This window comes from Hyperolius riggenbachi, chromosome 2, assembly GCF_040937935.1.
Source record: "Hyperolius riggenbachi isolate aHypRig1 chromosome 2, aHypRig1.pri, whole genome shotgun sequence".
Taxonomy (NCBI): Eukaryota; Metazoa; Chordata; class Amphibia; order Anura; family Hyperoliidae; genus Hyperolius; species Hyperolius riggenbachi.
The window spans coordinates 33735272-33760419 of record NC_090647.1 but is presented as its reverse complement, the minus strand read 5'-3'; the positions used below and the strand labels follow the sequence as shown (position 1 = coordinate 33760419).

At 46.9% G+C, this 25148-nt stretch overlaps 1 protein-coding gene across 3 annotated transcripts; it reads right to left on the bottom strand.

Annotated features, from left to right (window-relative positions):
- Window positions 1-314: 314 nt before the first annotated feature.
- On the bottom strand, window positions 315-25041 carry LOC137543355 (oocyte zinc finger protein XlCOF7.1-like). Of its 3 annotated transcripts, none has more exons than XM_068264677.1 (8): window positions 24980-25041; window positions 9612-9731; window positions 7884-8066; window positions 7423-7501; window positions 6216-6320; window positions 3276-3376; window positions 2671-2743; window positions 315-1884 (listed from the first exon to the last, which is right to left on the bottom strand). In XM_068264677.1, exons 2-8 carry the CDS (start codon window positions 9690-9692, stop codon window positions 1166-1168), a joined length of 1341 nt encoding a protein of 446 aa, XP_068120778.1. In that variant the 5' UTR covers window positions 9693-9731; window positions 24980-25041; the 3' UTR covers window positions 315-1165. The 3 variants fall into 3 exon arrangements, with proteins under 3 accessions (XP_068120778.1, XP_068120779.1, XP_068120777.1); XM_068264678.1 differs by lacking the exon at window positions 24980-25041 and adding an exon at window positions 15767-15908; XM_068264676.1 differs by lacking the exon at window positions 24980-25041 and adding an exon at window positions 15710-15799.
- Between the last annotated feature and the right edge of the window lie 107 nt (window positions 25042-25148).

The following is a 25148-nucleotide window of genomic DNA, read 5'->3' as shown; positions in this document are numbered from 1 at the left end:
CACAATAGTGATGCAGATGTACAGAGGTGCCAGAAGTGTAAAAAGGTCATAAAAAGTTTAAAACATGGGGTGGGGGGGGGGGGGGGGTGGGGTTAGTTGGTGGAATTACCTCCCTAAAGGTAGGACACAAGCTGCTGTTATTTCAACAATTTATTTACATACTCCAGGACTATGTAGCATGGAGTATGTCAATTGTTTGTTGAAACAACAGCAGCTTGTGTCCTACCTTTGGGGAGGTAATTCCACCAACTAACCTCCCCCCCCCCCCCAGCCAAAGAGATCAGCAAGACTGCCAAGCAACTGGTATCGTTTAAAGGGAACCTTAACTGAGAGAGATATGGATGTTTCCTTTTAAACAATACCAGTTGCTTGGCACTCCTGCTGATCTCTTTGTCTGCAGTAGTGGCTGAATCACACACCTGAAACAAGCATGCAGCTAATCCAGTCTGACTTCAGTCAGAGCACCTGATCTGCATGCTTGTTGAGGGGCTGGTATTATTTTAAAAGGAAAAATCCATGTCCCCCTCAGTTAAGGTTCCCTTTGAAAAGTAGCAAGAGGGGGATAGGCGCGCACGTTCTGGACAGGCATGGTCTGGTCTGGAGACTATAGATGCTGTTGAAGCTCACGGAATCTGTGTAAGCCTATGAGATCGTACAGTGCCCATTCTCCCCCTTCATTCGGAATCTACTCACCTGTTTTCTGCAGCCATCCAGCTCCTCCGCCACTGCTGGGCTTTGGGACTGGTACAGGGAGTCCGGGCAGAAGCATAGGGCTCCCCATTGGATTGCACAAGACCAATGGGAATCCTCCCTGACACAAAGAATGATTCTCATTGGCTCATGGTGGACCAATAAGAATCCTCATTGTTGCTAAAGAGAATTCCCATTGGTCTTTTGCAAACCAATGCTTCTGTTGGAAGCTCTGCGCTAAATACTGAGGTTGTCCCGGAACCCAACCTGGAGCGGCGGAAACCCAAATGGCAGCAGCCACAAACCAGATGTTCAAAAAGTGGTGACCCCGGCTGAAGTGTCCCAGATGAGGCACAGCATATCGGCTCATAATAAGCTGTGAACGCACGGTTGTGCATCCAGTGTAGTGTGAACCTCGCCTTAGCGTTCCAAAAGCTTGTGTTGTCTCAACTGCACAGTCAGCTCATAAGTGGCCTCACCCTAAACTTGCTGCCCCGACACATGGGTCGCTCTTGTGGTTTTTGCGGTGTTTGGCCAGGTGGGTGTTTTGGGAGAAGCTTTTGCCGCACTCTGAGCACACGAAAGGCCTCTCCCCCGTATGGATGCGCTGGTGCCGGAGTAACGCTGACTTGTACGTAAAGCATTTCCCGCAATCGAAGCAGACGAACGGCTTCTGTTTGGCAGTGGAGTCCAGGCTGGTGAAGGAGGCCGGGTGGTAGAAGGCCGGGAACCATGTTTCGGCTTTGTGGAGGGCCTGGTGAGTGATGAAGTCCGAGGCGTTGATGAAACACTCCTGGCAGTGGGAGCACTGATAGGCGGTCTGAGTGGCATCTCCCAGATTGGCGATAAAAGCCAGATCGCTGATGACGTTGGCCTCCGAAGAAGTGGCGAGACCGCTGTCGTCTTTCCTGAGCGGCACCGGGTTGCCTTTCCGACGCTTGTTGGGGGAGTTGTAGGAATACTTAATCCTCATCTGCTCAACCACCGACTCGGCCACCGTGAGTCCTCTCTGGGAGGCGGCTTCTTTATCTGTACCCTGGAGGCTGACGGGCCCCGCCCGCTTCGGAGAAGACGCCGGCAGACTGGACAGACCTGCGGGAGAACTCTGGATGGCCTGGCTCGCTGTGACGTTGTCTGATAACGACGACATCTGAGGGGAGCTTTGTAGGGTCTCACTGCTGCTGCTGGACAAAACTGAGAAAGATAAAAACATGGCTGCTATTTAAAGGAAACCTGAAGCATAAGGTACATGGAAGCTGCCATATTTGTTTCCTACAAACCATACAAGTTGCCTGGTAGCCCTGCTGATCTATTTGGCGTCAGTAGTGTCTGAATCACATGCCTGAAACAAGCATGCAGGTAATCCAGTCACACTTCAGTCAGAGCACCTGATCTGCATGCTTGTTCAGGGGCTGTGGCTAAAAGTATAATGCTAGGTACACACTAAGATTTTCTGACAGATTTCCTGTCAGATCGATTATTTTCAACATGTCCGATCTGATTTCCAATCGTTTTTCGATAGAAGTGAACGGAATCGGATCAGAAATCAGATTGGACATGTTGGAAATAATGAATCTGACAGTAAATCTGCCAGAAAATTTCAGTGTACCTAGCATTAGAGGCATATGGTGAACAGGACAGCCAGGCAATGTGCATTGTGTAAAAAATATGGCAGCCTCCATACACCTCTCACTTAAAGGACAACTGAAGTGAGAGGTATATGGAGGCTGCCATATTTATTTCCTTTTAAGCAATACCTGTTGCCTGGCTATCCTGCTGATCCTCTGCATCTAATATGGTTAGCTCTAGCCCCTGAACAAGCATGCAACATTATCTGCATGCATGTTTCTGGGGTGATTCAGACACTACTGCAGCCAAATAGATCAGCAGGCAACTGGTATTGTTTAAAAGGAAATATATATGGCAGCCTCCATTTAATTTAAGGTGATTTTTGAAGTGCACCTGTATTTCGATAGTCACCTGTGCTAATGTGTTGTGGTTCTGCCTCTCCCTTCTTATGTTGCTGGAAAGGTATCCGCCCTCCAGATTCCACCTGCCACACAAGAGTGCACAACACGGATTATACATGTCAGTGTCACACACAGATCAGGCTACTTATAGGACACGGGGCACAGACAACAGTCACATCTTACAGAGCACGCTACACATGACAGGACAGGAAGGCAGAGACGCAGAGGAAGTGTGCTGACAGGACAGGAAGGCAGAGACGCAGAGGAAGTGTGCTGACAGGACAGGAAGGCAGAGACGCAGAGGAAGTGTGCTGACAGGAAGGCAGAGACGCAGAGGAAGTGTGCTGACAGGAGAGGAAGGCAGAGACGCAGAGGAAGTGTGCTGACAGGAGAGGAAGTCAGAGACGCAGAGGAAGTGTGCTGACAGGAGAGGAAGGCAGAGACGCAGAGGAAGTGTGCTGACAGGAGACGAAGGCAGAGACGCAAAGGAAGTGTGCTGAAAGAAAGTCAGAGACGCAGAGGATGTGTGCTGACAGGAAGTCAGAGACGGAGAGGAAGTGTGCTGACAGGACAGGAAGTCAGAGATGCAGAGGAAGTGTGCTGTGTATTCCGTACCTGGTAATCCTGCATGACCGTCCTGTCATCGCCTTCTGTACAGTCCTGAGAAGACCTGCCACCCTCACAGCCTTTCCCTGGACTCCTCTGCCTGTGGTGGCCTGCAGAAGATAGACACCACTATGATGAGATACAGGCAAGTCACACATATCTCTGCCAGACCTCACATCCCTCCACTGCTGCCACAGAACTTTTGGAGAAAAACACAAAGATGCTCTCTATCAGACATAATGGATCAGAGGAGATTCTGTTTCTACCATTTTCTGTGCTGATTGGGAGTGTTGTTTTTTATTGTTTAAAGGGATTCTGAAGTGAGCAGCATATGGTGGCTGACATATTTATTTACTTTTAAACAATACCAGTTCCCTGGCTGTCCTGCCGTTCTCTTTGGCTGCAGTAGGGTCTGAATCACACCTGAAACAAGCATGAGGTTATCCAGTCAAACTTCAGTTAGAGCGCCTGATCTGCTGCATACTTGTTCAGGGTCAAAGGCAAAAAGTATCAGAGGTAGGCAATCTGTATGGTTAAGGCTAGGTTCACAGTGATCAAATGCATAAAGCCTGCGTTATAATGTGTGTGAACTGCAATGGTAGACAGTACATACACTTTAATGCAAAGTCTGCATGCAGCGAATTAGAATATCACAATTAGCTGCAGCGCGTTACTGTGAACAGCCCCATAGAATTGTATGTGCAGTGAGCTGACATGCAGAATGACTGCAACGAAGCTGAGTGCTGTGAGCTAGCACTAAAAGGAAATATATATGGCAGCCTCCATATTCCTCTCACTTTAGGTATACTTTAAAGAGCCTCAGAGACAAATAAGATACAAGATTTATACATACCTAGGGCTTCCTCCAGCCCTATCAGCATGGATCGCTCACACGCCGCCGTCCTCCGCTGCCTCTATCGCCGGTACCAGGTCCCGTCGCTTCGGTCAGTCAGGGCCAGTCGACGCAAGCTCAGTGCGCTTCCTCCGTACTGCGCAGACGCGTGCGTAAGGCAGGCGCTGGAAAGACGGAGGGAGTCCCTGCGCATGCGGAAAACTGGTCGCGTCTGGTAGAAGTAACAGGACCCGGTGTAGAAGACGGAGAAGGCTGAGGACGGCGGGGTGGGAGCGATCCGTGCGGATGGGGATGGAGGAAGTCCCAGGTATGTATAAATCTTATATTACTATTCATCATCTCTGAGTCCCTTTTAGTGCTGTTCCTCTGTAGTGCATATTCATTCATGGAGTTGGCGGACTCAAAGCACCAGAGCGCCAGCCACTAGGGTGCTCTCTATAGGCATAGCAGTGTTAGGGAGTCTTGACCAAGGTCTCCTACTGAATTGGATACTGGCTTACCGAACAGGAAGATTTGAACCCTGGCCTCCTGTGTCAGAGGCAGAGCCCTTAACCAGCACACTATCCAGGCACTGATCCAGCTCTAAAGCAGTGTAGCCAGTTAAGGTGGCCATACAGTATATCAGTCGATGTGCCACTAGATTGACCGTTTGATCAGATTCAATCTGGGAGGGATTTATTGCCTGCCCATACATTGAACACCGATTCCCAATAGATTTCAGCAGGAAATCTGTAAAGTGCCCAGTGTTGCAAGCTCACCTGTCACACACCAGCACAAATCCTGGCCTCTTCTAGTGTCCGGTGTTACAGCGAGCTTCTGTACCACATGACACCAAATACATGCCCCTGACACAAAACATTTACACTTGAGGGGAACCATCTCAACTCAGCTTAAAGAGACACTGAAGCAAAAAATAAATAAATAAAAAATTATGATATAATGATTTGTATGTGTAATGCAGCTAAGAAATCAAACACTAGGAGCAGAGACATAAGTCTAATATTTTTTACAGTACAGGAAGAGTTAAGAAACTCCAGTTGTTATCTATGCAAAAGAGCCATTGAGCTCAATGACTTCCAAAGTCGCAGAGAGCTCTGTCTCCTGAAGCTTGTTAACTCAACTGTCAGAGACAGCATTTTCTTTTTCTCTGCAGAGGACATGTCAAAAGTTAAGTTCACAAGACTGTTCTGTAATTTAGAATGCTGAGTAGTGTGTAAACTGCAAATAAAAAAAAAAATGTTATAAAAAAAAAAAAAAAAAAAAACTATATAACTGAAAATAAAAATGAGAATATTTTCTTTGCTAGTACTGTTCTAGTTATTATCGGTACTACACAAACAATTCATTATATCATAATTTTTTTTTCACTTCAGGGTCTCTTTAAAGGGACTCCGAGCAGTGCAGTAACTATGGAAAGATGCATACCATTTTGAAGCTCTCTTTCTCCTGTTTTCAATGATATATAAATCACCACCCTACAACTTTTAGTTTTGTTATTTTCGCGATCGAAATCTTGGCCGCAATCTTGGATTCCTTATTCAGCATTGTATTATGCAGGTCGACACTTTCCCCAGTGTCGGCAGCTCCATTCAGTGCAATGCAATGAAATACAAGTAACCAAGGGGGATATCATTACAAACATCATGCCGATAGGTGTGAAGACATAATTAATTAGTTGTGGGTATGCTTAAAGGTATACCCACAGGCACTGCTCGGAGTCCCTTTAAGCAGGGTGGGTTCTCTTTGTCGGTTACACTGCCTAAAAAGGCTATTGGAAAGCAGAGGCCATAGGTCCCAAAAAAAATCAGCAATAATGGAGTGCAATTTGGGTGTTGTATAGAAGAATTGTGCATTTCACCAGTGAAAAAGGAGAGATTGCATGCATAGGGCTTTCTAAAGGCAAATTTCCCCAGTAGGAGGAAAATACAAACTTGACGAGGTTTATAATTATTCCTCCTAACACTTTCCAGAACTCAAATAAAAGTGTTGCCAGTAGTGAGGCTGGAAGCTGCCAGTAGTGGACAGGATGTTGGGCCTATAGAACCAGCACCTGAGCAGATCTGTGCGATAAACACTGGAAACGTTAGTTGTCTTACATGTAACATAATCTGAGGTAACTTTGTCTTGTTTAGACTCCTGACATCGGGACCTCGCGTCCTCACCGCTTCTTGTGGTAGAAATATCGCTTTCATCCTGGCAACCTGGTCCAAATAATTAAAAAATGATGATGCTGAATCCTTTCAAGTGAAACGTGTAGATTATATACAGTGAGGTGCAGCCTAGGCACACATAAAATGTTCCCATTCAATTTTATCTCCTCTAGTTCACAACAACCTTTTGAATCCTTGAAAAAGTCTCATGACGAAACCAGTCAGGGATTGCATAATCGAGAGAAGCCAGGAGACGGATAAGCGAGTGGGGTAGTATGCCACGTCGGGAATCACGTGGAGTGGTAACGTAGGGCGGCATCCTCTCTTTTCTCTAAAGTACCTGCGCTGAACCGGATGTCTAATACAAACGTACTGTTTTAAAGTGCGAGTTTTTAGACTTCTGTTTTAATGGAAGGAATAAATCTTTTAAAACTTTATTACACTATTTGGAGTTTTTCTATTCTATGCATGATAGGATCCATTGACCAAATAAATATTGCTGACGGAGCCCCCCTTTAACCAGGGGGGCACAGGATAATCTGTGTATATGACCATTTGTTAAGATCATAGGATCTGTTGAGTGTATTTGTTGGTGAGTAGTGCAGTGGAGGTATTGGATTACCATGAATTAATATGTTGGCGCTTTATAAATACAATAAATAAATTACCACAGGTGGTGTAAATGAATAGGGATAGTGCTGATTTGATTGATAGTAGTTTAGATTTTAGCCCAAAATCTATGAAACTATCAATTGGACAGGACAGAATATCTGTGTGACTTTGGGCAGGGGAGATTGATGTGGTAGATCAACAACAGACAACAGAGTTGCACTGCACTAGGCAATGCAATACTGCAGTTCGATAGCTTTTTAATAGAATTCATGTTGAAGTCAACGTGCTGTTTGTGGAAGGAATCAATCCCTCTCTGAGCAGATTCAATTCAAGAGGGATTGATTGTTTTGCCACAACAGCTTGTTGAATTTAGTCCAGTTTCCTGGAAAGTAAATAAAAGCTAAAACAGATGAGAAACAGTAAGATAAGGCTTCTAATGAGATTTAAGTGCAGGAATAGAGAGTAATAGAGAGCGCCTTACATTGCAGGCCCACTATTTTACACTGGTAGTGGTAAACTGGTATATAACAGTACTCCTCACCTTCTGAGCTTCCATGGTGCTGACTCTCCATCATGGCATCCTTATAGACATCCTTGCGTCCTTCGAGATACTCCCATTCCTTAAAAGGAAAAAAACAGTCACCTGCCTGACACCTCTTAATAACTCAAAGCACACCATAATACAGTCATAAGTCACACCCATCATCGAGCAATCACCCACAATCCCTAGCACTGGTCACCTGCCTGACAACCCATAGCATGCTATAATACAGTCATCAGCCATACCCATCATAGAGCGATCTCCCAGAATCCCTAGCACTGCTAACTTGCCTGACACCTCACAGCAACTCAAAGCATGCCATATTACAGTCATTAGTCATGCCCATCATTGAGCAATCTCCCAGAATCCCTGGCATTGGTCACCTGCCTGACACCTCATAATACAGGTCATCAGCCACGCCCATCATCAAGCAATCTCCCAGAATCCCTAGCACTGCTCACCTCTCCCATAATCAGCCCAATGATTTTGTTAGTGATTTCTAGAATCCTCCTGTCATTGCTTCTATTGTGAGTCAGGGAGGGCGACAGATCCTTGGTAGGGGTCCGAGTCCAGAGGAGTCCATCCGACACGCAACCTCTTTTCTGACCGGGGTCATGGTCACTCTTCTTCACAACAATGTAATCCTATGGACAGAAGAAAAAGATAATTACACCAGCTCAAAACTCCAGGATGAATTTCCTAAAGGTGGCCACACATCTCTCGACATGGCAGCCAATCAACCATCAGATTCAGATAATTATTATGGAATCGGATGAAAATCAGTGCAGCCAAAAGTATGCCCGATTGTCGATGTGACCAATTTTGGGCCAAAATTTGTCACATGAATCGGTCGGACATGCTGCTAGATGTCAGGCTGCCTTGGTCGATCGGGTGCATGGGAGTAACAGCAAGCGATATTGGAAGGAGCGACGAACACCCGGCGCTGTCCCCCCAGTGCAGTATACTTTACCTGTCCGTGTCTGCCACTGGCTCCATCCACAAACCACATACACGCGCCCCACGTGGTTGCCGGTGTAATGTAAGCACTTCTATGCAAATTGCAGATGGAGCCCAGAGCCAGTGCCCATACATCCTCTGATATATGGGCACCTTAACCACCCTGGCGTTCTGATGAAATCGCCAGGGTGGCTGCGGGAGGGTTTTTTTTAAATAAAAAAAAAACTATTTCATGCAGCCAACTGAAAGTTGGCTGCATGAAAGCCCACTAGAGGGCGCTCCGGAGGCGATCTTCCGATCGCCTCCGGCGCCCAGAATAAACAAGGAAGGCCGCAATGAGCGGCCTTCCTTGTTTTGCTTATATCGTCGCCATAGCGACGAGCGGAGTGACGTCATCGACGTCAGCCGACGTCCTGACGTCAGCCGCCTCCGATCCAGCCCTTAGCGCTGGCCGGAACTTTTTGTTCCGGCTACGCTGGGCTCAGGCGGCTGGGGGGACCCTCTTTCGCCGCTGCTCGCGGCGGATCGCCGCAGAGCGGCGGCGATCAGGCAGCACACGCGGCTGGCAAAGTGCCGGCTGCGTGTGCTGCTTTTTATTTGATGAAAATCGGCCCAGCAGGGCCTGAGCGGCGACCTCCGGCGGTGTTGGACGAGCTGAGCTCGTCCAGACCGCTCAGGTGGTTAAAGGACAACTGAAGTGAGAGTGATAGGGAGGCTGCCATATTTATTTCCTTTTAAGCAATACCAGTTACCTGGCTGTTTTGCTGATCCTCTGCCTCTAATACTTTTAGACATATACCCTAAAAAAACATACAGCAAATCAGGCGTTTCTAATATTGTCAGATCTGACAAGATTTGCTGCATGCTTGTTTTTGGTGTGATTCAGACACTGCTGCAGCCAAATAGACCAGCAAAGCAGCCATGCAACTGGTATTCTTTAAAAGGAAATAAATATGGCAGCCTCCATATTCTTCTCACTACAGAACAGTAAAAACATAATTCAACCAACTTGGACCACATATTTCGAAGACCAACTATTAGAGAAGGTCAGTGAGGTGATAATTCTGATTTGCATGCAAATATAAGGCAGATGTTATGTAGTTTGGAACTATACCAAGCAAATGCCTTTCCTGCTCATTTTGATTGGCCCAATTCCAATTTACAATAAATCTGCCAGCATGATTAGACTCTCACTGACCTCCGCTACAGCAGATGACCAGCTTTGTCCTCACCTCTCCTGTCAGCAGGTAGATGATCTCCAAGGTGAGATTCAGTATCCGCTCAGTCATGACATCCACTTCCTGCTCCCTCATGGGACACGCAAGGCGGATGGCTCAAAACCGCTCTAAATCCTGAAAGGAAAATTCACAGGCCAAAATAGAAAAGTAAAATGTCTGCGCAAAAACAACAACAACTAAAAAACAAAACAAAATAAAACATATTTAACCTCTTGAGCCCCAGAGGTTTATACCCCGCTAGTGACCAGGCCATTTTTTTTAATTCAGCACTTAAACGGTTTTTTGCTCAGTCATACAACTTAGCAACCAGATTAATTTTACCTACTTTTCTTCTCCCTAATAAAGCTTTCTTTGGTACTATTGGATTGCTGCTGCTGGTTTCCATTTTTTTTTTTTTTTTGATAAAAAGAAAGAGACTGAAATTGAAAAAAGATAAACATACAGATAAGTTGATTAGGTTCCCCTAAATTGGCCCTAGCCTACGATACATACACTACACGGTACATACATAGCAGTGTTCTCCCCGGGCTTTTTTAGCCGGGTGCTTCACCCGGCTAATTTTGGTGAGCAGCACCCGGCTGTTATTGGCTCACCTCCTCCTATGCTGAAAGTAGAGTGGTGCTTCATTCCCCATCGCGCCCCACTCGGCTACTTTTTCATGCCAAAAAAAAAAATTCTGGGGAGAACACTACATAAACATATGACTATGGTAGGGGTTAGGTTGTGAGCCCCTCTGAGGGACAGTTAAGTGACAATATACTCTGTGCAGCACTGCTTAAGATGTATGCACTATATAAATAAATAATCACTAAATACTAAAAAAAAAAAAAAAAAAAACAGCCTGCCAGCGACGATCGCTGGCTTGCAGGCTGATCGCTGGGGTTCCCTGCGTGCAGTGACAAGAGCTCCTGTCTAATCGCTCCTCACGAGATGATGCCATATGGCGTCACTGAGTCCTGAGAGAACCGATGTCCAGTCGCCATTCTGCGTTAGGCAGAAAGGAATCGGTTAAAGGATACCTGTATAGCACAGGTGTCAAACATAATGCCCAGCAGTTGTTGGGGGCCCCCTTTATCTGAAATGGTAGCACCGGCCCTGAGCGGTGGGTCGGAGTGGCCTGAGAGTGACATCATGTGGTGGGCGGAGTAAGTGAGGAGAACAATGCTCTCATCACTCATCAGAAGTGATCCGTCAGGACGAATTGCTGGCCAGCGGTCAAGAGGTTCAGGAGCTGCCATGTGCACGATGAATTTCATCTAACGTGTGTACCGAGCTTAAAGGACACCTAAAGTGACAGGGATATGGAGGCTGACACATTTATTTCCTTCTAAGCGATACCAGTTGCCTGCCAGCCCTGCTGATCCTCTGCCTCTAATACTTTTAGCCATAGCCCCTGAACAAGCATGCGGCAGAACAGGTGTTTCTGATATTATTGTCAGATCTGACAAGATTAGCTGCATGCTTGTTACTGGAGTGATTCAGACACTTCAGCAGCCACACTGATCAGCAGGGCTGCCAGGCAACTGGTATTGTTTAAAAGGATATAAACATGGCAGCCTCCATAGTCTTCTCACTTCAGTTGCCCTTTTAGACAGAAACCCATTAAAGTGAACCCGAGGTGAAAATAAGCTGATGAGATAAACATTAGTATTTATCCTCCTACTCCTAAAAATGACTTTTTTTTAGATATCCCATGGTTTTATTTTGTATTTAAACATTTACAAAGTAGATTGAATGTTTTATTGTCTCTGTTCAATGGCAGTCTATTAAGTGTCCCAGAATTAAAATACATGAATTATTGACCCTTTTCTATATCTCTATATCACAAGTTGTATTTTACCAGGAAAACTTTTATGGCATTAATTTGCTTATCAGTGAGGTTTACTTTATTTCTGACAAGCTACTGACAAGACAAAAGCTGTCACTTCCATGCCCGAAAAGTAACTCTTTCAGGCAGAAAAATAAAACAAGAAAAACAGTCTGGTCATTAAGATCTTTTTCACCGTACATACACATGTTTCTCTCATCTTGTCACATGTCACCTCGGGTACACTTTTAAATCAATAATTCTGTACAAATGACTTGACTGACTTCTGCTGTGTGTGCTAAGGTTTATGGGTCAGGTCATTCATAATCCTTGATACTTGGACAAATTGGGGGCAAAAAACGACAACAGAAGCTAAGATGGTTAAAAATCATATGCGAGGCTATGAACATGCCTATGCAACAGCTGAAAGGACCCGTGATTGACCGAAACATCTGGCAACCAGAAGTGTATATAGTCACCAAGAGTCAGAGTCGACCGAACGATTGAGGAGTTCTTACCCATATATTGTCACTACTTGTGCCCTTGGATACCTGACCAAGTATATGTTTTTAAAAGACGCCTGAGGCAGGGAACACACTTGACTGTTTTCGTGCGCTTTTTCTGCACAGAAAAACAGAGAACTCATGTTAATCAATGGGCTAGTACACACTTAATATGTTGTTCGCACGCAGAAAAAACTGACATTCTGCATCATGATTCTGCACATTTTGTCAGTTTTCTCTATCAATTACATCAGCTGCTGTGAAAAAACATGCGCTTTTTCCTGTATAGAAACACACTTGGTGTGCAGAAAAAGTACGCAGGAAAACGCCCACAGAAAACTGAAAGACAAGTGTGTTCCCTGCCTCAAGTGAGAGGGATATGGAGGCTGCCATACTTATATCCTTTTAGGCTACTTTCACACCAAGATGTTGCGTTTTAGGGGACATTATGGTCGCATAACGTGCCCCTAACGCAACGCCTGGTGCTCTTGGATGTGGACGTCAGAGTGAGCCGCGTTGTGCAGCTCATTCTGGCATCTGTGATGCGTACTCTTGGACATATGCGGCATCACGTGGCCCCGCCAGCCAATCGCTGCACAGAGCGGCGCTCCAGGAAGTAAACACTGCACGTCACACCGTGCAGTAAATATTAATTAGCCATGTGCCTGGCCTAGGAGGAGAAGGGAAGACCTCCTCCTCCAACACTACTTTTACAACGTACAGCACGCAGCACTTTCAACGTACGTGCTGCGTTACAATGTAACGCAACGTGGGCACTGTGATCAGCCCATTGATTTTTCATTACTGTGCGGTGGGCTGCGTTACAGGCTGCACTAACGTGCGCCTGTAACGTCCAACTGTGAAAGCAGCCTTAACCTCTTGACGACCAGCTAACGCCGATTGGCATAAACTAGTCGTCTGCGGGTTTCCATGGAAACGGCCGCTCATTTGAGCGGCCTTTCCATGTCCGTTCATGGAGGGTGTCTCCGTGAACAGCCGGAGAGCCGCCGATCGCGGCTTGCCGGAAAAATGTAAACAGGCGGGGAAGAAATCCCCGCTGTTTACATCATACGGCGCTGCTGCGCCGTAAGGCAGATCGGCGATCCCCGGCCTCTGATTGGCCGAGGATCGCCGGCATATGATAGGCTGAAGCCTATCCTTCAATGCGCAGGACGGTTATCCGTCCTGCGCAGCCCAGGAAAGAAGAGGTAGGGAGGGAGAGGGAGGGAGCACAGAAAACGATGCGGAGGGGGGCTTTGAAGAGCCCCCCCGCAAAGCGCAGCAAGCCGGCGGCGATCAGACCCCCCCAGCAAGACATCCCCCTAGTGGGGAAAAAAAAAGGGGGGGGGGAAGTCTGATCGCTGATCGCCCTGGCATAATACTGATCTGTGCTGCGGGCTGGAGAGCCCACGCAGCACAGATCAGGCAAATCACCCCTGGTCGGCAAGTGGTTAAACAATAACAGTTGCCTGGCTTTCCTGCTGATCCATGGCCTCTAATACTTTTAGCCATAGACCCTGAACAAGCACGCAGCAGATCAGGTACTCTGACTCAGGTTTTACTGGATTAGCCATATGTTTGGAGTACATTTGAAATCGGCGCCGGTAGACTTAGGCGCAGGAAACAGATGTTATATGGCTGATCCTGCTGCTGCACAAGTCCGGGCCGTTTTAATTACTATTCCCCCTCCAGGCCGCCATGGATAGTGGGGGAATGAAATAATTCGGCTTCCAGCGATTGCTGGAGGCCGAATTATTGTGTTTACTCACTGAGCGCTGCAATAGGAGTGATTCCTATTGTAGTCTATGGAGGCGCCGGCTGCGCCCAAATCTAGCAGCACTGAAAAGCACTGCTCCGATATGTTTGTTCCAGGGTTTTGACTCAGACACCACTTATGCCAGAAGAGCAACAGAACTGCCAGGCAAGTGGCATTTGTTTACTAGGAAACAAATATGGCAGCCTCCACATCCCTCTCACCAGGTCTGCGGTGTGTCAAATCTTCCAGCTGAGTCAATACTGCAGACACTCCCATACATATGTGTATGGGAAGCGTCTGAGCAATAATGCATGGTGGATACTCTCCTGCAGTCACCAAACCTCTGTGCTGGGTATGCAGCCTTCCCCCTGTGCTGGCCCCTGTATTGCACTCTCTGCACAGCCCCACAGAGGACTTATATGGGTAAATTCAATGTCAATTCTGTCCCCAACACTGCTATGTGTGCAGCATGCACCCTGACCTGTCCCCCTGCTATGTGTGCAGCATGCACCCTGACCTGTCCCCCTGCTATGTGTGCAGCATGCACCCTGACCTGTCCCCCCTGCTATGTGTGCAGCATGCACCCTGACCTGTCCCCCCTGCTATGTGTGCAGCATGCACCCTGACCTGTCCCCCTGCTATGTGTGCAGCATGCACCCTGACCTGTCCCCCCTGCTATGTGTGCAGCATGCACCCTGACCTGTCCCCCCTGCTATGTGTGCAGCATGCACCCTGACCTGTCCCCCCTGCTATGTGTGCAGCATGCACCCTGACCTGTCCCCCCTGCTATGTGTGCAGCATGCACCCTGACCTGTCCCCCCTGCTATGTGTGCAGCATGCACCCTGACCTGTCCCCCCTGCTATGTGTGCAGCATGCACCCTGACCTGTCCCCCTGCTATGTGTGCAGCATGCACCCTGACCTGTCCCCCTGCTATGTGTGCAGCATGCACCCTGATCTGTCCCCCCTGCTATGTGTGCAGCATGCACCCTGATCTGTCCCCCCTGCTATGTGTGCAGCATGCACCCTGATCTGTCCCCCCTGCTATGTGTGCAGCATGCACCCTGATCTGTCCCCCCTGCTATGTGTGCAGCATGCACCCTGACCTGTCCCCCTGCTATGTGTGCAGCATGCACCCTGACCTGTCCCCCTGCTATGTGTGCAGCATGCACCCTGATCTGTCCCCCCTGCTATGTGTGCAGCATGCACCCTGATCTGTCCCCCCTGCTATGTGTGCAGCATGCACCCTGACCTGTCCCCCTGCTATGTGTGCAGCATGCACCCTGACCTGTCCCCCCTGCTATGTGTGCAGCATGCACCCTGATCTGTCCCCCCTGCTATGTGTGCAGCATGCACCCTGATCTGTCCCCCCTGCTATGTGTGCAGCATGCACCCTGATCTGTCCCCCCTGTGCAGCATGCACCCTGACCTGTCCCCCTGCTATGTGTGCAGCATGCACCCTGATCTGTCCCCCCTGCTATGTGTGCAGCATGCACCCTGATCTGTCCCCCCTGCTATGTGTGCAGCATGCACCCTGATCTGTCCCCCCTGTGCAGCATGCACCCTGACCTGTCCCCCTGCTATGTGTGCAGCATGCACCCTGATCTGTCCCCCCTGCTATGTGTGCAGCATGCACCCTGATCTGTCCCCCCTGTGCAGCATGCACCCTGACCTGTCCCCCCTGCTATTTGTGCACCATGCACCCTGATCTGTCCCCCCCTGCTCTGTATGCAGCATGCACCCTGATCTGTCCCCCTGCTATGTGTGCAGCATGCACCCTGATCTGTCCCCCCTGTGCAGCATGCACCCTGACCTGTCCCCCTGCTATGTGTGCAGCATGCACCCTGATCTGTCCCCCCTGCTATGTGTGCAGCATGCACCCTGATCTGTCCCCCCTGTGCAGCATGCACCCTGACCTGTCCCCCCTGCTATTTGTGCACCATGCACCCTGATCTGTCCCCCCCTGCTCTGTATGCAGCATGCACCCTGATCTGCCCTACCTGCTCACACTGCTGCCTCTCACCTACCTGCACACACAGGCTGGCTCATAGATCAGTCCCAGGCTCACACACTAGAGTACGCACCGTCCCCTCCCTCCTGTCTCCTCGCCGCCATCTTGTGGGAGCTCTGGCTGCATGCAGTCCAATGGGGAAATCTCTCTCAGCACTAGGGGCTGCTGTGGGCTGATCTGCAGAACAACCCTTTCACTGCCACAGTCCTCTACAGCACAGCTGACTGTGGACAAGCTCTGTTTGGATTTATTTTAGAAAGTCTGACTCTGTAATAAGGCTCCATCTTTCATAAAGTGGTAGGAAAGATCAATGAGATGCAAATAATTTCTGTTTGTATTCAAACTACATGTAAATGTTGCTGCTTGAACTTGAAGCAATAAAGATTGAGGCTGGGAACACACTAGGCAGCGAGGGAAAGGTAGAATTTTGCTGCGTATTCGTTTGTGTGTTTTTAGTGCATTTTACATTGTGTTTGCATTTCCCACATGCGTTTTTCTTGCATTTCTTGCATGCGTTTGCATTTTGCACATAAAAATCATGTATAGGTTTTTGTCTGTTTTGTATGAGTTTTATGCAGATCATTAGGAAGTCAACAGGAAGTGGAGATACATAGTTAAAATTGTGTTTTGTTTTTTTTTAAAAAAAAAAAGCATGAAAAATCAGATTTAAAACGCATTAAAGCGTTTATATATATCTGCATCACCATTGACATTCATTATGTGCGTTTTTTATGCGTTTTAGTAAAAAATTGCAGCGAGACCTGCATTTTAAAAAAACACCCACTGCAGAACGCAAACATATGCGCTTTTTCATGCGGCCCACTGACCTGCATTTTGTGCGACTGATGTCAGGAAGTGAAAAAACTAATCGCTCTGCAAAAATGCTTGGAACAGCGCTTTTCTAAGCACAAAGAGCAGGGAAAAGCGGAGGAAAAAACTCTAAATAAATGGCGCAGCGCTCGTGATAGTACTGGCGCTTTTATGATTTGAACAAGCCCTAAGCGCTTTTCTGAGCGTTTGCGATTGATTAGTGCTTTCTGAACGCTTTTTAAAAATAGCTCCCATTTATATTCTTTAAAATCGCAGTAAAAATCGATGTATTCACTTACGTTTTTACGCATCCGCGATTTACGCAATCGTGCCAATATTTACGTGATTTTAATGCAAGTGAATGGGAGCGATTTTTAAAAAGCACCCCGAATGCGCTGATCAATCGCAAACGCTTATAGTGTGTCTGAGCCCTTATGGGTACACACAATGCAATTTCCTGTCCAATCAGCATTTAATCTAACTGGAAGTTGCATCGTGTACATATCCAAACTGCTCCCAATCCATAACAGGATCGATTTTCCTCTGATAACTTCAGAAAATCAATCCCATTATCGAACGGTAGCAGATTGCACATGACAGAAATAATTATCTGATTACCATTGATTGGATGGGAAATAGCACTGTGTGTACCCAGCATTAGGCTAGGTTCACAGTGGGCATTGCATTCCCTGTAACAGTGGGAAGACAATGGGATGGGAAACCCACACATACAGTGAAGCATACAGTCAATCAAAAGTATGCTTCACTGTTAGTGTGTGCGTTTTGCAATAATGCACTGCATGCGTTGCATTGGGATACCACACACAACGCTAAACCACACGCCACACTGTGAAAATCGCTTAAAGAGGAACTCCAGTGAAAATAATGTAATTAAAAAAGTGCTTAATTTTTACAATAATTATGTATAAATGATTTAGTCAGTGTTTGCCCATTGTAAAATCTTTTAAATCCCTGATTTACATTCTGACATTTATCGCATGGTGACATTTTTACTGCTGGCAGGTGTTGTCTGTGGAAGGAGATGCTGCTTGCTTTTTTGGCAGTTGGAAACAGCTGTTATTTCCCACAATGCAACAAGGCTCCCACAGTGTGATGTCAGGACCTCAGAGCTGCGAAATCATTTGTGGGAGGGGTTTCACCACAAAATCAGCCATACAGAGCCCCCTGATGATCCGTTTGAGAAAAGGCAAAGAATTCTCATGGGAAAGGGGATATCAGCTACTGATTGGAATGAAGTTCAATTCTTGGTCACGGTTTCTCTTTAAGGGCTCGTTTCCACTGTTGCGGTGCGGAATTGCCTGGATTCCACCGCGGACGAAATCGCATGCGGATGCGTTTCCGCATGCGGTTTTCCCCGCGATTTTGCATGCGATTTCGCATGGCTAAGAAGCAGTCGAATTTAACCATGTCACTGCCTGTGTAAATTTCCATAACATTTCATTATTAAAAGTATTGCGGGCGATTCGCCTGCATTCCAGCCACACACGAAATGCAGATTTACCCCGCACACCAAAACGCACCCGCACGACGCACAAGTGGAAACAATCCCATCCACTTGTATTGCCTATGCGAATCCGAGCCCTAAGTGGTGCATTTCAGTGCAGCAAGCAACGTTCGAATACGGCCGTTACGTCGCACCGCAACACACCATTGCAAGCGTGGTCTAACAAAAGAATCTAAAATGATGGCTTGAACATTTTTAAACTACCTATTCAATTAGACACATTGGGCCATATCCAATTCAAGGTGATAAGTAGCTTGCAGATGTGAGCACCTTCCATCGCCAATCACACGAGGATTACCGGCAAATCCTATTGCCAGTTTCCTTCGTGCAATGGCCGATCGTTAGGGAGCATTACTCAGGCGAAAGCCTCAGCGATGCTCCCATATCCCGGGTGATGGGGAGCGAGGTTTAGCGCTGCGGTGCTGTCCTTCAGCACCACGGCCATGCTCCCCAGAGATGAGTGCGCACCCATACCGAACATCCCCGCCATCTTCTGCTGCTGCATCTAGGGGTCTCCACAGTCTGAGCCAATGAAAATGGTCCTGTGGACCAATGGGGAGCAGAGGGTCCTTTAAAGGGGAACTGAAGCGAGAGGTAAATGGAGGCTGCCATGTTTATTTCCTTTTAAGCAATACCAGTTGCCTGGCAGCCCTGCTGATCCTCTAATACTATTAGCCATAGCCCCTGAACAAGCATGCAGCAGATCAGATGTTTCAGACTTTAAAGTCAGATCTGAGAAGACTAGCTGCATGCTTGTTTCTGGTGTTATTCAGATACTACTGCAGAGAAATAGACCAGCAGGGCTGCCGGGCAACTGGTATTGATTAAAAGGAAATAAATATGGCAGCCTCTGTATACCTCTCTTACTTCAGTTCCCCTTTAAGAGACTCTGAAGTCTCATAAAAATCATGTTTTTATATTAAAAATCTCTTTAACATGATTGCCCTAACTAAAACGCTGCATCCCTGCGGCTGAACTAGCTAGCTAGCTAAATCCCCCCAAACTCCCCGTGGCACACTGCGGGTAGCGCTTCCGTGAGAGGCAGAGCTTTCAGCTGCAGCTCTGCCTCTACACGTGTCTCTCAGCCCAGATCGCCACCTCTCCCCCGCCCCTCTCAGTCTTCTTTCAATGCAATGTCAGGCCTGGGTGCGTGAGTACTGGATGCCAGCTATGGGGGGGGAGGGGTAGATGTTGGGAAGAGTAGAGGCCAGTGTAGGTGCTGCAGGAAGGGGAAGTCATTGGGGGCATGGGGGAGGGAGAGGTAAGTTTAGGTGCTGGAGGAGGTCACTATGCCGGGGCGTAGCAATAGGGGATGCAGAGGTAGCCACCGCATCGGGGCCAGAGGGCCCCCAAGGGGCCCTCCCTTAACTACAGTATTAGCTCTCTATTGGTTCTGTGCTCATAGCACTTCTATAGATGCTTTGAATAGTGGTAATCATTAATAAACTGTTCCCCATCCCCTTCTTGCACCTCTGACACTGTAGTTGCCATTGGCAGGTTTTGGTGCGCCGTATTAATTGCTATGTATAGAGTGCTTGGGGGGCCCCATAAAACTTAAATCGGGGCCCACAACTCCTTAGCTACGCCACTGTCACTATGGGTGCTGCTGGGGACAGAAAGGGTGCTGCTGGGGGAGGGAAAATTCAATGTAGGTGCTGGGGGAGGGAGAGGTCAGTGTGTGTGCTGGGGGAGGCAGGATCACTGCAGTGCTAATGCTGGGAAAGGGAGAGGTCAGTATGGGTCCTAGGTTGAGGGAGAGGTCACTGTGGATGGTGGGGGAGGGAGAGGTCACTGCTGTCAGGGAGACACCATCCTACCTGCTCCCACACAGCTGTGGGGATGGTTACACTAGGATTCCTGTATGGCACCACTTTAAGTGTTCCAGATGGGGAGGAGCTTTGTTTTTACAACCAAAGGGGCCTTTTTATGGGAATTTAAAGATGGGGGTGCTTGGCACCCAGATCCCCCCCCCCCCCTGCACGTGCCTGTTGTCGGGGCTCCAAGAGACACTAATTACAGTGACAGATACACTGTAATTACACAGCGGCACTAGTGGCATTGGGTTAATTGCTGGCAGGCGACCGGCGCAGCTGCATGGGGGTCTTCGGCGATGTGCAGCGGCCCGACGGGGAGCTCGGGGGGTCTCCTTATTAAAGGAGACCCCAAGATGCAGCAGCATCATTCCCCCTTCAGTACCCCCTGTGGACCCCGTTCTGCTCAGTCGTAGTCATTGACTGAGACAGAATGTTGATCATGAGCGGGGAGGAAGTGACAGTTCTTCCTCCCCTTTGCACGTCCTTAACTCCGTCCCCTCCACTTGCCGCTATAGTTCCATATTTGTTTCACTTACAGCTTGCAGGAAGCTCGGCTGTGTGCGGGCTTGTGTTAACTGAGTTCGGAAGGAAATCAGACTTCAATCATCACAAGCCCACACGCAGTGCAGCTCCCCTGCACGCTGTGTTCAGTGAAACAAATACGGAACTATAGTGGCGCGTGGAGGGGGCGGAGTTAAGGATGCGCAGAGGGGAGGAAGAACTGGCACTTCCTCCCTACTCAAAGTTGTTGCCTGAACAAGGCCACAGGGGGCATTGGAGGGGGGGTGATGGTGCTGTGACTTAGTCACAGCACCAGTAATTAAACAAATGTAAAAATATTAAAGAGCAGGTCAGAGGTACTTTAAGGGCTGGAACCCACAGGAGCGCTTTTGGCAGCGTTTTGGCAGCACTGCGATATGCTAGCAGTTTGCCAAAACGCTGGGCTAATGTTAATGGATGGGGCAACTTCCACAGGAGCGTTTGCGTTTCTCAGAAACGCAAACGCAGGACATGCAGCATTTTGGGAGCGTTAGCGCTTCAATGTAAAGTATTGAACCGCTAGCGGAAACGCTCAGCAAAACCTAAACTGAGCGGTTTTGCTAGCGTTTTGCGGTTCAGCACACTGTAACAAAATGAAAAATAATTCACAGGACCAATCAGGATAAAAACGCAAAACGCAAAACGCTAGGCACCCGCTGGGGAAAAAAATACAATGTTGCAAAACACGACCAAAAACGCGCATGAATCCGCTTGCAAACCGCTCAGACAAAACGCTAGCGGTTGCGTTTTGCGTTTGCGGTTTTCAGTGGGTTCCAGGCCTAAGGCCTCTTTTCCCCGGGTAGTTAATAGGCAGTGAAATGTCTCTAAAACTCTCACAACTGCTTGCTGCTGCCTGTCATCTGTTTACAGCTGCCTGCTAACTGCTTGCTGAGCACACAGTACAACTTTCTGTGGAAATGGCGTTTTTAAAAGCGCTCTTGGTGTGCACCAGCCCTAAGTCAGTGACAGGCACAGTGTCGGGTGCATAGTGAAGGCAGTGGGCTAACAATCACAGAAGCATGTGCTTTTTGCATAAGCTTTTAGCTTGGTGATCCCAGTGTAATCTCTGTGCTATATCCCCATATAGGCCCAGTGCACACCAAAACCGCTAGCAGATCCGCAATACGCTAGCGGTTTTGGGAGCTGATTTCAGAGCGATTCTAGGTATGTTTAGAGAGGTTTTCTAAACATACCTAGCGGTTTTGCGTGCGTTTTTGTGTAGCAGATTACACATATTGTTACAGTAAAAGCTGTTACAGAACAGCTACTGTAACAAAAATGCCTGGCAAACCGCTCTGAACTAGCGTTTTTCAGAGCGGTTTGCGGTTTTCCTATACTTTACATTGAGGACGAAACGCTTCCGAAAACCGCAAACGCGCAGCAGGAGGCGCGTTTGCGGCTTGGCAAAAAACGCAAACCGCCGGTGTGCACCATCCCATTGCAATACATTAGACAAGCGTTTTTAGAGGCGGATGCGGCCGGCGGATCGCTCCAAAAACCGCTCGGTGTGCACTGGGCCATAGTCATAAACTATGCTCCTGGCTAGGATGCTGAGGCCTCCTTTCCATGAACTGTTGAGCTATGAGCTCAGTAAGCAGTTGCCAGGCAGCAGTGAGCAGTTGTGAGAGTTTGAGAGGCATTTCACTGCCTATCAACAGTTCGTGGAAAGGAGGCCTTACTGTTTTGTATGTTGGATTTTAATTAATTAGACACAATTGTAACATGCGTGTCTTTCTGCCTTGTTCGATAAAGCTATTTTTGTACACGCTAGAGATCTAAGCGCCTAATGTTTGTTGAGCGTTATGGATGGTGTTGATGCAGGGAGCTCCTCCCATTTGTGAGTGGCGCAATTTTTATTATAGTAGCTCTCCCTATTTTCTTATGTTTGTAATGTGCATAGTGTGAAAGAAGCCTTAAAGAGACACTGAAGCAAAAAAAAAAAATATGATATAGTGAATTGGTTGTGTACTATCAATAATTACTAGAAGATTAGCAGCAAAGAAACTATTCTCATACTTTTATTTTCAGGTATATAGTGTTTTTTCTAACATTGCATCATTCTATAATATGTGCAGATTACACAACACTCAGCATTCAAAATGAGTCTTTCAGAGCAGTCTGTGAAGTAATGACCCCTCCTCTAGCAGAGGAAAAGCAAACAGTTCACTTACAGTTGAGATAATAAAAGTCAGATAACAGCCCTCTCCATGACTAACTTAGTCGGAGAGCTTAATGGCTTGTTTGCATAGAGATAACAACTGGAGTTTCTCAACTCTTCCTGTACTGGAAACAATTAGACTGATGTATCTGATCTTAATGTTTTATTTCTTAGCTGTACTACACATACAAATCATAATATCATCATTTTTTTTTTTTGCTTTAGTGTCTCTTTAATCCCTTATGCCTGGTACGCACCAGGCAATGTCCCGTCAGATAGACAGGTCAAATAGATTGTTTCAGACAGGTCTGATACAATTTCCAATCGTTTTTCTTAGCTACTTTTCCATAATTTCTGCACAAAATTGATCAGAAAAATGATCAAAATTGGTCAAAAATCAGATCAGAACTGTTTATCTCATGGGAAATTGCATGGTGTGTATCAGGCATTAGACCAGGGCTTCACAAACATGTCCTCAAAGCCCACCAACAGTACATTTTGCACAAAATTTACACAGAGATCTGGAAACCACTAGAGCGCATTTTTAAGCTTTTAGGGAGCGCATTAAATCGCTAGCAATTTCCCTAAACGCTCTACCAATGCAAATAAATTTAACAAATTTCACAGTAGCGATTGCAGCATTTTGGGAGCGTTTGCGCTTCAATGTAAAGTGTTGAAGCGCTGACATAATTGCTCGTGAATCGCTACACATAGCGATTTGTGTACGATTTTAAATTACTGCACACTGTAAAAAAAAAAATTAAAGTAAATTGAAAGGACCAATCAGAATTAAAATCGCTAATCACTATCACAATCGCTGGCAAAAAGCTTACACTTTTTAAAATCGCCACCAAAATCGCTGGAAAACGTTCATAAAATCACTTACAAAATGCTACTTAAAAATGCTAGCGATTTGTAGTGGGTTCCAGGCCATAGTCACAGGTGGGGTAATAAAAGTGTCTACTCAGACTGAAGGTAAGCTTTCATCGTATCATCTTGTAATTAGAATTATTAAAGGACTACTGTTGGGGGGGGGGGTCAGGGGAAAATAAGTTGAGCTTATCTGGGGCTTCTAATGGTCCCCCACAGACATCCTGTACCTGCACAGCCACTCACCGATGCTCCGGCCCCACCTCCGGTTCACTTCTGGAATTTTCCACTGCGCCTGCGTTGCCGTGTCCTCGCTCCCGCTGATGTCACCAGGAGGGTACTGCACAGGCACAGACCATACTGGGCCTGCGCAATACACCCCTGGTGACTTCAGTGGGAGGGATTAAGGAGGTACCATTTTATAAGACAAGACGATACAATGAAAGTTTAAAAGAGAACTGAAGTGAGAGGGATATGGAGGCTGCCATATTTATGCCCTTTAAAGCAATACACATTGACTGGCTGTGCTGCTGATCCTCTGCCCCACATACTTTTAGCCATAGACCCTGAACAAGCATGCAGCAGATCAGGTGTTTGACATTTATGTCAGATCTGATAAGATTAGCTGCATGCTTGTTTCTGGTGTTATTCAGATACTACTGCAGCCAAACAGACCAGCAGGGCTGCCCAGCAACTGGTGTTGTTTAAGAGGAAATAAATATGGCACCCTACATATTCTTCTCACTACAGTTTTAAGCAATACAAATTGCCTGGCAGTCCTACTGGTCTATTTGGCTAGTGTCTGAATTACACCATAAACAAGCATGCAGCTAATTTTCGCAGAACTGAGAATGTCAGAAGCACTTGCTCTGCTGCATGCTTGTTCAGGGTCTATAACTAAAAGTATTAGAGGCAGAGGATCGGCAGGATTACCAGGCAACTGGTATTGCTTATGAGGAAATAAATATGACAACAGCCATATCCCTCTTGCTACAGTTGTCTTTTAAAAGGAAATAAAATAGGAAAATCTCTCCAAGAGTGACAGAAACAGCCACAAATAAAGAACAACTTTTATATGAAGTGAAGAAAGTTAGATTGCCTGCCCTTGGAATCAACGTGTGGAGACATCTCTCCAGTGGGGACACAGACAGCAATAAAAAAAAAACATTTTTTTATTATTGACCATGCTTGGCAGTTGTAGATAGTGGTCACTGTACATGGTGCTGAATGTGTGCATAATATATAGAACACAGGAAATGCAATTGCTGAACTCCTTCTGGAAATGTTAGGTGCCCGGCTGTCATGCCAACCACCAGCCTATCACAGCTGTAAAGGGGCTGGCTTATAACAAGTATGCAGATGAGGAAAGCCACACCCAGTGCCTGATCTGCATACTGATTCTAGCTGGCTGACATCTAAAATCTTATAGCCAGAGGATCAGCACGACAGTCAATAAACTAGCACGTTTTAAGCAGGTCAGCAAAATAAGCCTCTATTCCTGGCATAACATGTGCTATAAACATGACAATACTGTTACACTATAACAAATTACACAACAAAAGTATTTACTACAAAATGGAGAATGCCATTGCTGACCACTTCTGGAAATGTTAGGTGCCCGGCTGTCATGCCAACCATCTGCCTATAAGAGCAGTAAAGGGGCTGGCTTACAAGTATGCTGATGAGGAAAGCCACACCCAATGCCTGATTTGCATACGGATTCTAGCTGGGTGACATC

Bases quoted from the DNA above. Each gene is read 5' to 3' on its own strand.
- LOC137543355 (XM_068264677.1), bottom strand. From the start codon at position 9,692: ATGAGGGAGCAGGAAGTGGATGTCATGACTGAGCGGATACTGAATCTC. The intron at 8,067-9,611 runs GTGAGGACAAAG...TTCTGTCCATAG, and splicing joins TCTACCTGCTGACAGGAGAG to GATTACATTGTTGTGAAGAA. The intron at 7,502-7,883 runs GTGAGCAGTGCT...TTTCCTTTTAAG, and splicing joins TTGGGCTGATTATGGGAGAG to GAATGGGAGTATCTCGAAGG.